Genomic DNA, 14,481 nt, shown 5'->3' on the forward strand with positions numbered 1-14,481 from the left:
TTAATTCATTTTTGTTGGATAATCACAAAATATGTTTTACTTAGCCTATAAACATTGTTTTATTTTTATCATTTAGTTCTGCCATAGCATATTTCTGTGGCCATCTCCATTTACTTGGTGGAATGATGCCTGTCTTGCACACTCGTCATCCGAAGGGCACTCTGGAACTAGAGCTAGGAGACTGGAAGGATAACAGGAGGTGAGAGAACCATGGAAATCAGTAAGAGGCTGCTATAATCTTTCCTGGACTTGATGCCAGCTGTGTAGGAGGTTGCCAGGTTGTGGTAGGGCTTTTTAGTATGGAATTTTGATCACTCTATTTTTTTTTAGGTTTTTGCAAGGCAAATGGGGTTAAGTGGCTTGCCGAAGGCCACACAGCTAGGTAATTATTAAGTGTCTGAGACCGGATTTGAACCCAGGTACTCCTGACTCTAGGGCCGGTGCTTTATCTACTGTGCTACCTAGCAGCCCCACACTCTATTTATCTTTAGGTATAGATGATGAATTATCAGGAAAAAGCAGTTTTAAATGAAGATAAATCTATAAAAATGTATTTATTGATGAATTGTTATGATAAATTGCACAAAATCTAAGCATATGAATTCTCTATCATTCCTAAAAACCATTAAATAATAATAATATAAGAATGGTAGTATTTGCTTTCTGCTTGTTAAAAGTAGGGATTGATACCAACATGGTCTAATGTTTTTGATCTGAGTTTTGTTGTTATTTGAATATTCACATAATTCAGAAATAGTGCATATTGATTTTGGTGTGCTCACTCTGCATCACTTTCCATATTAATATTCATGTTTCAGTGAGCCTTCCCTCATTTCATATTTGTCATTCCCTGTTACCTTGTATTCTTATACCATGATCTTTTAACTATTACATAATTGTTGAGCATATAAGCTCCACTTTGTTGTTGTTGTGCAACTCTGAATATTTTTGTCCTTATTTCATCAAGATCTAAATTCAAGGTGGCTAGGTGGCGCAGTGGATAGAACACCGGCCCTGGAGTCAGGAGTACCTGAATTCAAATTTGGCCTCAGACACTTAATAATTACCTAGCTGTGTGGCTTGCCTTGCAAAAAAACCTAAAAAAAAACCACCTAAGATATAAATTCAAATAGGTCAGTTGATCAAAAAATGAACAATTCTATAAATATTCTTGAAAAATTCTAAATTTTACTAGACTAATTTACAGTTTTTCCAGCAATAAATTAATATGCCTATTTGTCTTTATTTTGCCACCATAAAAAGAACTCTATTACAAGCAATAGATAGAGAAGTATTATATGATATAAAACAAAGTGTTTATAAAGGGTAGCCACTGTACTGCCTCCCAACAGCAGCAGATGTTTGTAGCTGATTTTGAAACTTCCTCTACTCCACTATACAGTTAATCTAAGATTCATTTTTTTTTAAATTTTAGAAGCTGAAAAAATGGCTACAGATCTAGACAGTAGCTTGATTACTATGGAAATGACATCCCAGGAAGTATTTCACTCTATAATTATTCTAAGACTTTATACAACTCTTAAGGCTCTGGATTGTGGGTGGTAATACTGATACTAATTTCTCCCTTTTCTCAACAAGATGATACATTTTGATATAATACCAACTTTTTCATTAAGCCAAAGTGCACCTCCCTGGATTCTTGTCAGGGTTTCTACATTACAAGGGTCAGACTTTTATGAACTTTTATTATTTGTTCAAACCTGTGGTTTCAACATTGTATTTCTCCACTTGTGGGTCTTATGTGTAACTATAATTCTGAGACATTAAGAGGTTCAACCACTTGCCAAGGAACATACAGGTAGTTTTTGTCAGAGGCTTAAGGCTTTTTGGTGGTAAGGCTTTGTCTACTATACTAAGCTTCTTATGACCATTTGTAAAGTTAACAAAATAGCATATTTTAAAATAATTACATAATTATTGCATCATAGAATTTCTTCAAGCCCTGAATTAGTAAGAAAATATATAACAGCAAACTTTCTTTAAACTCTTAAAATATTATGTTTAATAAGACAGCATTGTAAATGAAAAAATTATGAACCAGTTTAGAAAATGGAATTGGATATATTCTCTTAGTAAGTTGGCTATATCAAAATATGCAAATAAATTCAATTTAAAAAATTATTAATTAGTGGTTCATATTTATAAGGAATATACAATTGACAGCAATTAGGAACAGTAATTTCAGTGCATCACGTGCAAAGTATTTATCTCATATGATCTTATCATTAGATTCAGAAAAGATCTTTCATAAAAGACTCATTCATGTGAAAACATTAGAAAGAATAGATATGGAATTTTTCTTTAGCATGATAAACAATGACTAGTTAAATCTAGGAATGTGAAGAAAAATTGTTTACTTAGTGAAAATAATCACAGTGTAAAGGTTTTAGCAATTCTTTTTAATATCATTTAAAGCATATTAGCAATCTTGGGTCCAATAAGAAATTAAAATAACATTGGTAATAAACATGGTTATCTTGAAAATTCAAAGGATACAACAAAAATTTTAATTGAGATAAGAAAGTAATTCATTATGGTATATAAAATAACCAACACTGAATTACTTTACTATCTCAATATTTTACATTATTTATATATATACTTTTATAAACAGCAAGTACAGATAAAGAAGAAACTACTACAAATTAATAACATTGATAAAGTAACAAATATTTGGTTATTAACCTATATCAAGATATTGGGGTCTTTATGAACATAATTTTGAAAGTCTAATGACTAAAACTAAAACAATTATTGTGCATAGTCTGAATGTTTATAGTAAAAATAAGTATTTCTTAAAATAATATGTAGGCTTAATATACTACAGTTATAATATTAATGAAATATTGGATTAAATTATAATGAAGTACTGAAGTCAGTAATAGCAATAAACTCTGAGGAGAAAGCTGATAAGTAGGAGGATACCTATCTTTATAGACTTTTAAAAACATAAAGAGGCAACCAGGTGACACAGTGAATAGAGCACTAGCCCTGGAATCAGGAGGACATGAGTTCAAATGGAGTCTCAGACACTTAATTCTTATTTAGCTGTGTGACTTTGGGAAAGTCACTTAGCCCCATTGCCTTGCAAAAATTAAAAAAAAAACTCTTTCTATAATAGTAACTGTCAGTTATTTGGTTTTGATTCAAAGCAATGACAAAGAAAAGTAGAAAAATGGAATAAAAAACAAAACATTGAATCAAATATATATATATATATAATATTAGTGTATGATAAGCAAATGGTTAGCAAACACTAGGGAATGTATTCTTCACTTAATAAATGATATTAAAAAAACTGTATTGTAATATGGCAAAAAAAAGAAAAAAAACAGTTAAAACCTATATTTCCTTCCCCATATATCACAAACTCCAATTAAGTCAGGGAAAAAAATAAATTAGAAGAAGATGAAATGTTTCACAAATGTGGAGGGAAAATAAATTGTCATATATTTAGCAAATGGAAGAAGTTGTGGGGAACCAAATAGGTAAGGTTAGACCTCAAAAGAAGAAAAATGGATGGGGGGAAGGGTGTGGAATCTCTTTGGTAAATATAAATAAATGTATATTTATATAAATATAAACTCTTTTTTCATTTAAGGCAATTGGATTAAGTGACTTGTCCAATGTCACACAACTAGGCAATTATTAAGTGTCTGAGCTTGGATTTGAACTCAGGTCGTTCTGACTCCAGGGCTGGTGCTCTATCCACTAAATATAAACTCTTTTGGTAAATAAATAAATTCTGATGTTCATAATTTATCTGGAACAAAACCTCAAAAGGGTAATACCCAACCTAAAATGGGTAAATGGTCAAGAGCTATCAATAGGTAATTCACAAAAGACATACAAATGTAAAATCATTTGAGAAAAGTTTTTCATTTTATTAGTAAATAGCTCATTAATAAATGCAAACTAAGGAAGTTACCTTAAACTCATCATATTTCCAAAAATAAATAAAAATTATAAAACTCAGTTTGAGATAAGTGGTACATTAATTTGTTGTTGTTGGTAACATTGTGTAAACTATTTCAATTTCAGTCCATTTTGGCAATGTACAATAAGGCTTACAAAAATGATCATAGCCTGTGACTAAGTAATTTCATTACTGGGAAACTTATCCAGATTGTTATCAAAAAGATAATAAGAACTTATTGATTTTTTTTATTTTATTTTTTTTTGATTTTATACATTTTAAAAAATTTTTTTATTAATTATTTTTTTATTCTCATTTTGTACAAATGTTTTTTTACATTAATAAAATATTCTTGTTTACAAGTAAACAAAATACCCGTCTTCCCCCATGAATATAGATAGACTTGCTTGGGCGAAAAAAGTAAAGAGGAGAGAAAAAATTAAAATTAAAAAAAAAATAATAGTAATAATTGTAGGTATGGCCAGGTGGTGCAATGGATGAAGCACCAGCCCTGGAGCCATGAGCACCCGAGCCCATATCCAGCCTTGGAAACCCAACAATCACCCAGCCATGTGACATGCAAGCTCCCTGTTTCTCACTACCCTGCAAAAACCAAAAAGAAGAGAAAAAAAAAGACCCAAAATAAAATAAAATAGTAATAATAGTAGGGTTGGCTGGGTGGCAGACAGAGCATTGGCCCTTGAGCCAGGAGCACATGGGTCCAAATCCGGCCCCAGACACCCAAAGATCACCCTGCTATGTGGCCCCAGGCAGGCCATCCAGCCCCACTTGCCCTGCATCCTCCCCCAAATAATAATAACAAAAAATGTGCTTGAGTCTTTGTTCCAACACCAACAACTCTGTCATGGGTGGATCTCATTCTTTATGATAAGTCCATCACAAAAGTTACTTGCATATTTTTCCACTGTTGCCATTGCTGATCGCAACTCCCTCCTTTCTTATTTCTCCACTACCATGTACTCTATTTTCTCTCTCCTTTCACTCTGACTCTGCTGTAGGGTCGTTGACTGGCTCAGCAGACAGATCCCTGGCCCTGGGGCCAAGAAGCCCTGAGCCCCCATACCACCCCTTAGGCCCAGAATTCACCTGGCCCTATGGTCCTGGGCAGGCCTTCCAATCCCAGCCCCTTGCAAGAAGTAAAAAAGAAAATGTGTTATATCTGACTACTGTCCCCCCATGGTCCCTCCTCTCCTCCTTTATTCACATCCCCACCCCTTCCCCCTGCTCCCCCCTCCTTCTTACTCCAGATGTCTATACCCCATTGAGTATATATGCTGTTTCCTCTCCTATCCATCTCTGATGAGAGCAAAGGTTCCCTCATTCCCCCTTGCCTCCCCCCTTCCATATCATTGCAATAGCTGATTGTAATTAAAAAAATCTTATGTGAAATATCTTGGACTATTCCCCCTCTCCTTTTTCCTTTCTCCTATTACATTTCCCTTTCTTCTATTGACTCCATTTTTACACCATATTTTATCTTCAAATTCAGCTCTCTCCTGTGCTTCATCTATAAAAGTTCCTTCTACCTGCTCTATTAATTGAGAAGGTTCGTATGAGTATTATCAGTGTCATTTTTCTATGCAGGAATACATGCAGTTCATCCTCATTAAGTCCCTCATATTTCCCCCCTCTCCTCCAATCTCCATGCTTCACCTGAGTCCTGTATCTGAAGATCAAACCTTCTGTTCAGCTCTGGCCATTCCAAAAAGGAACATTTGAAATTCCCCTGGTTCATTGAAAGTCCATCTTTTTCCCTGGAAGAGGACATTCAGCCTTGCTGGGTAATTCATTCTTGGCTGCATTCTAAGCTCTTTTGCCTTCTGGTATATTGTATTTCAAGCCCTACGAGCTTCCAATGTAGTTAGTTGCTGCTAAGTCCTGTGTGATCCTGACTGTAGCTCCACGATATTTGAACTGTGTCCTTCTGGCTGCTTGTAATATTTTCTCTTTGACTTGGGAGTTCTTGAAGTTGGCTATAATATTCCTAGGGGTTGGTTTTTTGGGATCTCTTTCTCTGGGGGATCGGTGGATTCTCTCCATTTCTATTTTGCCCTCTGCTACTAGAATATCAGGGCAATTTTCCTGTAGTAATTCTTTGAAAATGATGTCAAGGCTCTTTTCCTGATCATGACTTTCAGGTATTCCAATAATTTTTAAATTATCTTTCCTAAGTCTGTTTTCCATATCAGTTGTTTTTTCAATGAGATATTTCACATTTTCTTCTAATTTTTCATTTTTTTGGTTTTGAAGTATTGATTCCTGATTTCTGGTAAATTCATCAATCTCCTTGAATTCTATTCTTTGTCTGAAGGATTTGTTCTCCTCAGAGAGTTTTCTTATCTCTTTTTTCTTCTGGCCAATTTTGCTTTTTAAAGCATTCTTCTCCTCAATAACTTTTTGAACTGTTTTATCCATTTGACCTAAGCTAGTTTTTAGCATGCTGTTTTCTTCAGCATTTTTTTGGATTTCCTTGACTAAGCTGCTGACTTCATTTTCATGTTTTTCCTGCATCTCTCCTTTTTTTTCCCAGTTTTTCTTCCAACTCCCTCATTTGATTTTCAAAGTCTTTTCTGAGCTCTGTCATAGCCTGAGCCCAATTTCTGTTTTTCTTGGAGTCTTTAGATGCAGGAGCTTGTGCTTCCTCATCTTCAGACTGAATATTTTGATCCTTCTTGGGCTCATTTGCAAAATATTTCTCAATAGTCTTCCTTTTGTTTCTCTGCTTGCTCATTTTCTCAGCCTGGGCCTGGTTTGGGGTGTTTCCTGAGCTTTTGGGTCACTCCCACAAGGGTCTCAGTGTGTGAGGCTCTGTCCTCCCTCCTGGTCTGTGAATGACCATAAGCACCCCCCTCTGCCACGGGGCTGAGGTGGGGGGGGCCCTGCTGTTCTATGGGGGGCCCTAGACTGTGATCAGGATCTGAATGTGTTCAGAGCCCCAGAGTCCTGTTCCAGGGGCAGAGGACAGAGCTCTGCAGTTTCTCTTCACTCCCCTCCCTCAGCTCAATGGGCTCATGCTCTGGGGGCTCCTGCTTACTGGCTCCGGCTCCGCCTGCTTCTGTTTCCTGGTCTGGGCTGCAGAAAGACCAAGCTGCTCCCTGTGTGCCCTGAGGGCTGGGCTCCACGTGCTTGCTCTGGCAGAGGTCCCCCACTTTGTGCCTGGTGCTCCTTGGGGTGCAGCTCTGGAGACTCCCCCGCTGCTGTGAGCTGAGGCTCCCAGCGCCTTTGGGCTGCCTCCGGGAGGCTGAAGTTCTTTGGCTCTGGCGGCCAACCCTTCTGGCAGGCCGCCTCTCCGATCCCGGGGAGCAGAGCCTTTCTGCTCTTTTCCAGGTTACCTTGAGTAGGAGAACTGCCTCACTGGGTCCCTTTGTGGGTTCTGTCTCTCGAAAGTTTAGAGTCCTTAACTGATGAGTTTTATCAGAGAACTCCTAAGACTGGATCCCTTCTTGTCGCCATCTTGGCTCCACCTTACTGATGTTTATAGTATATTATTTGTAAAGGTGAAAAATGTGAAGGCCTAGATGTCTTAATATTATAAAATGTCTCGGCAATTCTGCTAGTCATTTTAATATAATATAACCATATTACTAAAATGATGTAATAAATATGGAAAAACATAGGAAATAATACAACCAAAAGAAAGCAGAATCAGGAGAAATATGTACATTGACTATATATATATATATATACATATATATATATACATATATATATTTGATTAAAATGACTGAAGTATGGAGAAAGAAAATGGACAAAACAGAAAGGGGTAAAAGAAATAAAGAGTTCATGTTGAGAAAAATTTAATTGTAAGTAGTTTTGAGTATTATATATCTACATAAATAAAATTTTTAAAGATTTTGCTTCTAATTCAAATCATATGAACAAGGTTTAATGATGTATGTGAAATTACAGAATTGCAGAACTTAGAGCAAGACAATATCCTAAAGAATGTCAAGACTAGGTCTCTAATTTTATAGATGATGAAACCAATACTGAAAGTTACGCGGTTTATTTAAGGTCACACAGCAGAACCAAGATTCAGATTCATTTTTTTCTAACTCCAAGCCCTGAGCTCTTTCCACTGAATTACCTTTTTAAAGTTTTAGGTTGAATTTAAATGTATGTGCATTGTCTTTAAATCAGGTAAAAGATTTTAAAATATTTAATAACCTTCGTGAAAATTATAAAAATTCAGACTTTGAAAGGACATAGCAGCTAGGTGGTACAGTGGATAGAGTGTAGGCCCTGGAGTCAGGAGGACCTGAGTTCAAATTTGACATTAGACAGTTAACCTGGCTGTGTGACCCTGGGCAAGTCACTTAACCCCATTAATTGGGGAAAAAAAAAGAAAGAAACGAGTGGAAATCCATTCTTTTTGTTTGTGTTTGTGTTTTTGTTTTTTTTTTCAAGGCAGTGGGGTTAAGTGGCTTGCCCAATGCCACACAGCTATGTAATTATTAAGTGTCTGTGAACCCAGATACTCCTGACTCCAAGACCAGTGCTCTATCCACTGCGCCACCAAGCTGCTCCTGAAATCCCTTCTTTTTAAGAGGGAAAACTAGATCAGTGAGTTTATAAGAACTGACCTAAAGTCCCATTTGCTAGTGGCAGAGCTGAGATTAATAAAACTCTAGAGATGTTAACTTGATGTTTCTACTTGCAGTAGATTCTGGAAAATTGCATATCATAGTAATATTTTTTTACCCTCTGGTGATTTCAAATAGCCTTTTTTTTTTTTTTTTTTTTTTTTTTTTAGTTTTTGCAAGGCATTGGGGTTAAGTGGCTTGCCCTCAAATAGCTTTTAGAATAGCAACTGGTTCATAATAGCTTAAATTAAAAGAAAATGACAATCTCATTTTAAACCAAATTAAGTATAGGTTCCAAGGATGAGAATTTACTGTTTGATAAAAAGGAAAGAAAGGGGGGGAAATGACACTATTATTCATTCAAAATTATGATGCTGAGAATTATTAGAATTTTTTAAATTTATTTTTTTAATCTTTGATCATTATATAAACTGTCTATCATTGATGTCATAAAACTAAATTAACTTTTTAATCTTTTGTCTTCAGGTACCGGATCTTTGCTTTTGACCATGACCTCTTTAGCTTTGCAGATTTGGTTTTTGACAAGTGGCCAGTGGTTCTTGTTACAAACCCCAAATCATTTCTTTATAGCAGCTCTACTCATGAACCACTAGAGAGACTCCTCTTCTCTACACATATCAGGTAAGGAATAGTCTTGAATTTTTTTTCATATTTATATTTAAAAGAATAGGTTATTGGGAATGAGTTCCACGTGAATAATTTGTTTCTCAAGCTTAATTTTTTTCCAGGCAACATGAACAATATTCAAGATTGTTTTACTCTTTTCTATTAAGCTTTACATTAATAGGTAAGAGTTAAATTTTATGTGGTTATTAATGGCCTTAGCTGGACAGCATTGGGAAGGTAGATAAATAATCAAATTTCCTTCCTGGACTAAAAAAACGAATTTTCTGAGTGCTGACATCCTTAATTCATTGTTTTAATTGATTTTTCCATGGGAATTTTTCTTTGAGGCAATTAGGATTAAATGACTTGCCCAGGGTCACACAACTGCTAAGTGTCTAAGGCAAGATTGGAACTTAGGTCCTCTTGTCACTAGGGCTAGTGCTCTATCCATTGCATCACCTAGTTGTCCCTATTTTCCTGGGACTTTTGACTACCCCTCACCCTCATTTTATATCTCCCAGTATAATCTCCTCTAACATTGGAAAACATTTGTTGGTAAAAGCATTAGCAATATTATGTTTTGATAATTTACTATTAAAATAATAACTTAATAATCTAAGTAAATGATTTAAGCTATACTTTTTATAAATTTTATTGATGTTATTTTTATTTTTATTATTTTATAATTATTTTGTTTTCAATTACATACAATGGTAGTTTCTATCAATCTTTTTTTTTGGCAAGGTTTTTGGGTTTTACAATTTTTTTCTTCCTTGCTCCCTTTTTCTCCCCTCCCCCCAACAGAAAGCAATTTGATATAGACTTTACATTTACATCCTTGATAAGCATAGATCGAAATTGAATGTGTTGTGAGAGAAGATTCAGATCCAAAAGGAAGAAAGAAAACAGAGATAGCATAATTACGTAATACATGGCAACTTTTAAAAATTGAAGATAATGAGCTTTGGTCTTCATTTAAACTTCACAATCCTTTTTCTAGATACAGATGGTATTGTACATCACAAATCCCCAAAACTTGTCCCTGGTTATTGCACTGATGGAGTGAGCAAATCCATCAAGGTTGATCATCCCCTATGTAGTTGTTAAGTTGTATAATGTTCTGATTCTGCTTATCTTGCTCAGCATCAATTTTTCAGACTTTTCTGAAATCCCATCCCTCATGATTTCTTTTCTTTTAGGGTTTTTTTTTTTTGCAAGGCAAATGGGGTTAAGTGGCTTGCCCAAGGCCACACAGCTAGGTAATTATTAAGTGTCTGAGACTGGATTTGAACCCAGGTACTCCTGACTCCAGGGCCGGTGCTTTATCCACTACTCCACCTCATGATTTCTTACAAAACATACCACAGTTTGTTCAGCCATTCCCCAATTGATGAACATCTCAATTTCCAGTTCTTTGCCACTACATGTACAATCATGTTTAGCATTTCCATTAGTCATATTGAAAGAAGAATCAGAACTAAAGGGAAAAAAATCATGAGAAATGAAAAAAAAATAAACAAGTTTTGCAAAGTAAAAATGGTATGCTTTGTTCTGTATTCAGACACTACAATTTTTTTTTCTTTGGATGATGATGGCATTTTCCATCACATTAGAATTGTCTGTTCACTGAACTGCTAAGAGGAGTCAAGTTGGTCATAATTGATCACACAATGTTGCTGTTTATATGTACAATGATTGTCTGGTTCTGCTCACTTCACTTGGCATCAGTTCATGCAAATTTTTCCAGGCTTTTCTGAAGTCCCCCAAATCATGATTTCATTTGTTTAAAATTTTATTTATTTTTTAAAATTTTATTTATTTTGAGTTTTACAATTTTTCCCCTGATCTTCCTTCCCCCCTCTCCCAAGGCAGTTTGTTAGTCTTTACAATGTTTCCATGGTATACACTGAGACAAGTTGAATGTCATGAGAGAGAAATCATATCCTTAAGGAAGAAAAATAAAGTAAAAGAGATAGCAGAATTACATAGTAAGATAACGTTGTTTTCCCCTAAATTAAAGGTAATAGTCTTTGGTCTTTTTTCAAACTTCATGATTCTTTCTCTGGATACAGATGGTATTCTCCATTGCAGTTACCCCAAAATTGTTCCTTATTGTTGCACTGAGCAAGTCCATCAAGGTTGGTCATCACACTCATGTTGCTGTTTAGGGTGTACAGTGTTTTTCTGGTTCTACTCATCTCAGCATCAGTTCATGCAAATCCCTCCAGGCTTCCCTGAATTTCCTTCCTTCCTGGTTTCTCATAGAACAGTAGTATTCCATGACATACATATACCAGGGTTTGTAAAGCCATTCCCCAATTGAAGGACATTCACTTAATTTCCAATTCTTTGCCACCACAAACAGGGCTGCTGTGAATATTTTTGTGCAAGTGATATTTTTACCCTTTTTCATCATCTCTTCAGGGTATAGACCCAGCAGTGGTATTACTAGATCAAAGGGTATGCTCATTTTTGTTGCCTTTGGGCATAATTCCAAATTTCTCTCCAGAAAGGCTGGATGAGTTCACAGCTCTACCAACAATGTATTAGTGTCCCAGATTCCCACATTCCTTCCAACATTGATCATTGTCCTTTCTGGTCATATTGTCCAGTCTGCTTCTCATGATTTCTTATGGAACAATAGCACTCCTATCACATTCATATACCACAAATTCTTCAGCCACTCTTACCAAACCTTCAGTAAATGTTGAAGAGGACGGATGCTGCTGCTAATAGTTTAATACCCTTAGAGAGATTTGCTGTCAGAGTTTTTTGGTTTTTTGAATTTAAATAAGCAACTTGAGGGTAAGTGCCTGTGGCTTCCTTTTTATTTCCTCACTGCACCTAGGAAAGTATTTTGTAAAGGATAATTATGCAGAAATTGCTACTCCTTGATAGTCCCAAAAGTTGAGAAAGGAGCAGGATCTCAGAGTGATATCATCAGTGGAGGAGAGAAGAGCTCAAAATCATAAGAACCCCAAAGGACAAGCTACTGCTGAGGCATTAGGGACACAGCTTGAATCAGTTGTCTCTATGATACCCACTGATGAAGGTATCATTGTAACCTTTTTTGCAGCCAAGTAAGTCATTGATCTTTTAACTGGAGAGGAACCTGGTTATGGTAATTTTAAACACCCAAATTCAGGCATTCTTTTATCTTACATTTCATACATAGAGTAACTCTTCTTTATTCAGAAAGTACAATAAAAATTTTGCTGTGATGAGATTGGACTCACTAGCTGAAAATGATAATAAATTTTTTTTTTAGGTTTTTGCAAGGCAAACGGGGTTATGTGGCTTGCCCAAGGCCACACAGCTAGGTAATTATTAAGTGTCTGAGACCGGATTTGAACCCAGGTACTCCTGACTCCAAGGCCGGTGCTTTATCCACTACGCCACCTAGCCGCCCCATAAATTTTTTTTATTTTTAAAAAGTGAATTTTTTTTTCTGTTTGGTACATTTGATCCCAATGATAAATATTGATTTGATAATTAAATATAAATACTAACAAACATTTCTCATTATATCAATTTCCTAGAGAAATTACTTTGAACATTTTATGGGTAAAATATATTTTATTATACTATATTTTATTATACTTTAAAATATATTTTATTGATATTCTTTATATCATGTCAATTTCCACTGACTCCCTTTTCTCCTGAGCTCTTCCTTCTAATAGATAATAAAAATTCATAGGATATCAGTGGGACATTGGTAATAATGCTCTTAGAGAGGTATTTAATCTTTTTAGTTTGAATATTTATCTGAGATTACATAGGATAACTTTTTGATATGTTCAGAACAGAAGCTAGTATGAAATTACTTTGCTAAATAAAATAACTCTAAAAAGACTAACTGAAAATCCTAGAGCTAGTCAAAAGAACAAAAAGTTTTATTTTTGACTTAAAATTAAAGTATTTCATATATGCAAAGATCTTTAGATTTTTTTCAAAGCAATGGGGCTAAGTGGCTTGCCCAAGACCACACAGGTAATTACTAAGTGTCTGAGGTCAGATTTGAACCCAGGTACATCTTACTCCAAGGCCAGTGCTCTATTCACTGCGCCACCTAGCCACCCTAGAAATAGTTTTTAACTGATTACTTTTATTTTTACATAACTGACATTTTTGCATATACTACTTCTCATGAACCTATAATTAGACTCCCATTGTAATAATAAAAAAGAAATTTCCCCAAAACACAATAGAATAATTGTCTCACTTTTAGTATGTCTTTGCTCAAAGAAAGGAGATATAGTTCATCATAGTAATGTTTTCTACAAACAACTCCTAACCCATATTTAGAAAAATATTCAAGGGCCAACATTAAATTTTATCCTAAGCAATAATGAAGTATAATGGGCAATCAATTAATATTTGTTCAGTGAATTAAGAAAAAATTATTTTAGTTCTATAGGAGAGTTAGTTGAGGGAAAGGAAAATGGTGTTAGGGAGGGGAAAGATAGTAAGATGTTATATAGAAACAGGAATTCAAACTTTGTAAAAGCATTGTGAGTCAAAGATCTTTAAAAAAATAATTCTCCTGATGCCTTTGTTTTTTATGCTACAGTTGTTTCAGTCTACCCCAGTCTTGTCCAAATAATCTCTTTCCCTACTGACACACTATATTTCTCACTTCTCTGCTCAGCTCAGAGAAGTACTTTCTCATCTCTTTCAGGGCCATGCTTGAGTGATATTGGTGCTCTTCTCTTTTACATTATTTTTAGTCATTGTGTACCTTCTTCTCATTCTGCTCTCTTTGAATAAGTTCATTCAATTCTTCTCATTTAAATCTCCTATTCTCCATTTCTTATATTGAAATACTTTAGTTATATAGCTAATTTTATTAAGTAACAAAAAGTGTTACTATATATATAATATATATATTATATATATATATATAGGCATATATGAGACTTTGATCTGCTAAGCAGTATATGCTACATACATGTTAAATAGTAGCATTTTTAAATAAAAGGGCATAAACAATTTTATAACTTCTTTCTTCCATGATTTCCAATTTTTTCCAAAATGGATGAATCAGTTCACAACTCCAGCAGAAGTATATTATGTACCTGACTTCCATCAATCCCTCCAACTATTTCTTCCTTTTGCTGTCTTGCCAATCTATGAGATGAAACTTCAGAGTTGTTTCAATTTTTATTTCTTTTGTCATTTGAAGCAATGATCATTTGCTAGTATTGTTATTTTGAAAATGTATGTAACCCTTTTATTTAAGAAAAATAGGTAAACCTTGGCAGATTTATTATAGTGCCTTTATCCCGAATGCTTAGCTGAACAAAAATACTC

At 34.8% G+C, this 14,481-nt stretch overlaps 1 protein-coding gene across 3 annotated transcripts in view; it reads left to right on the forward strand.

The window, feature by feature from the left end:
* TMEM62 (transmembrane protein 62) overlaps positions 1–14,481 on the forward strand; it is a 60,534-nt gene that overhangs the window by 14,074 nt on the left and 31,979 nt on the right. For all 3 annotated transcript variants that reach the window (XM_074235227.1, XM_074235229.1, XM_074235228.1), the window contains 2 exons: positions 77–199; positions 9,028–9,183. In XM_074235227.1, coding sequence (XP_074091328.1) covers positions 77–199; positions 9,028–9,183 — 279 coding nt within the window. The remainder of the gene's footprint in view (positions 1–76; positions 200–9,027; positions 9,184–14,481) is intronic.

This window comes from Macrotis lagotis, chromosome 4 (assembly GCF_037893015.1).
Source record: "Macrotis lagotis isolate mMagLag1 chromosome 4, bilby.v1.9.chrom.fasta, whole genome shotgun sequence".
NCBI classification, from domain to species: Eukaryota; Metazoa; Chordata; class Mammalia; order Peramelemorphia; family Peramelidae; genus Macrotis; species Macrotis lagotis.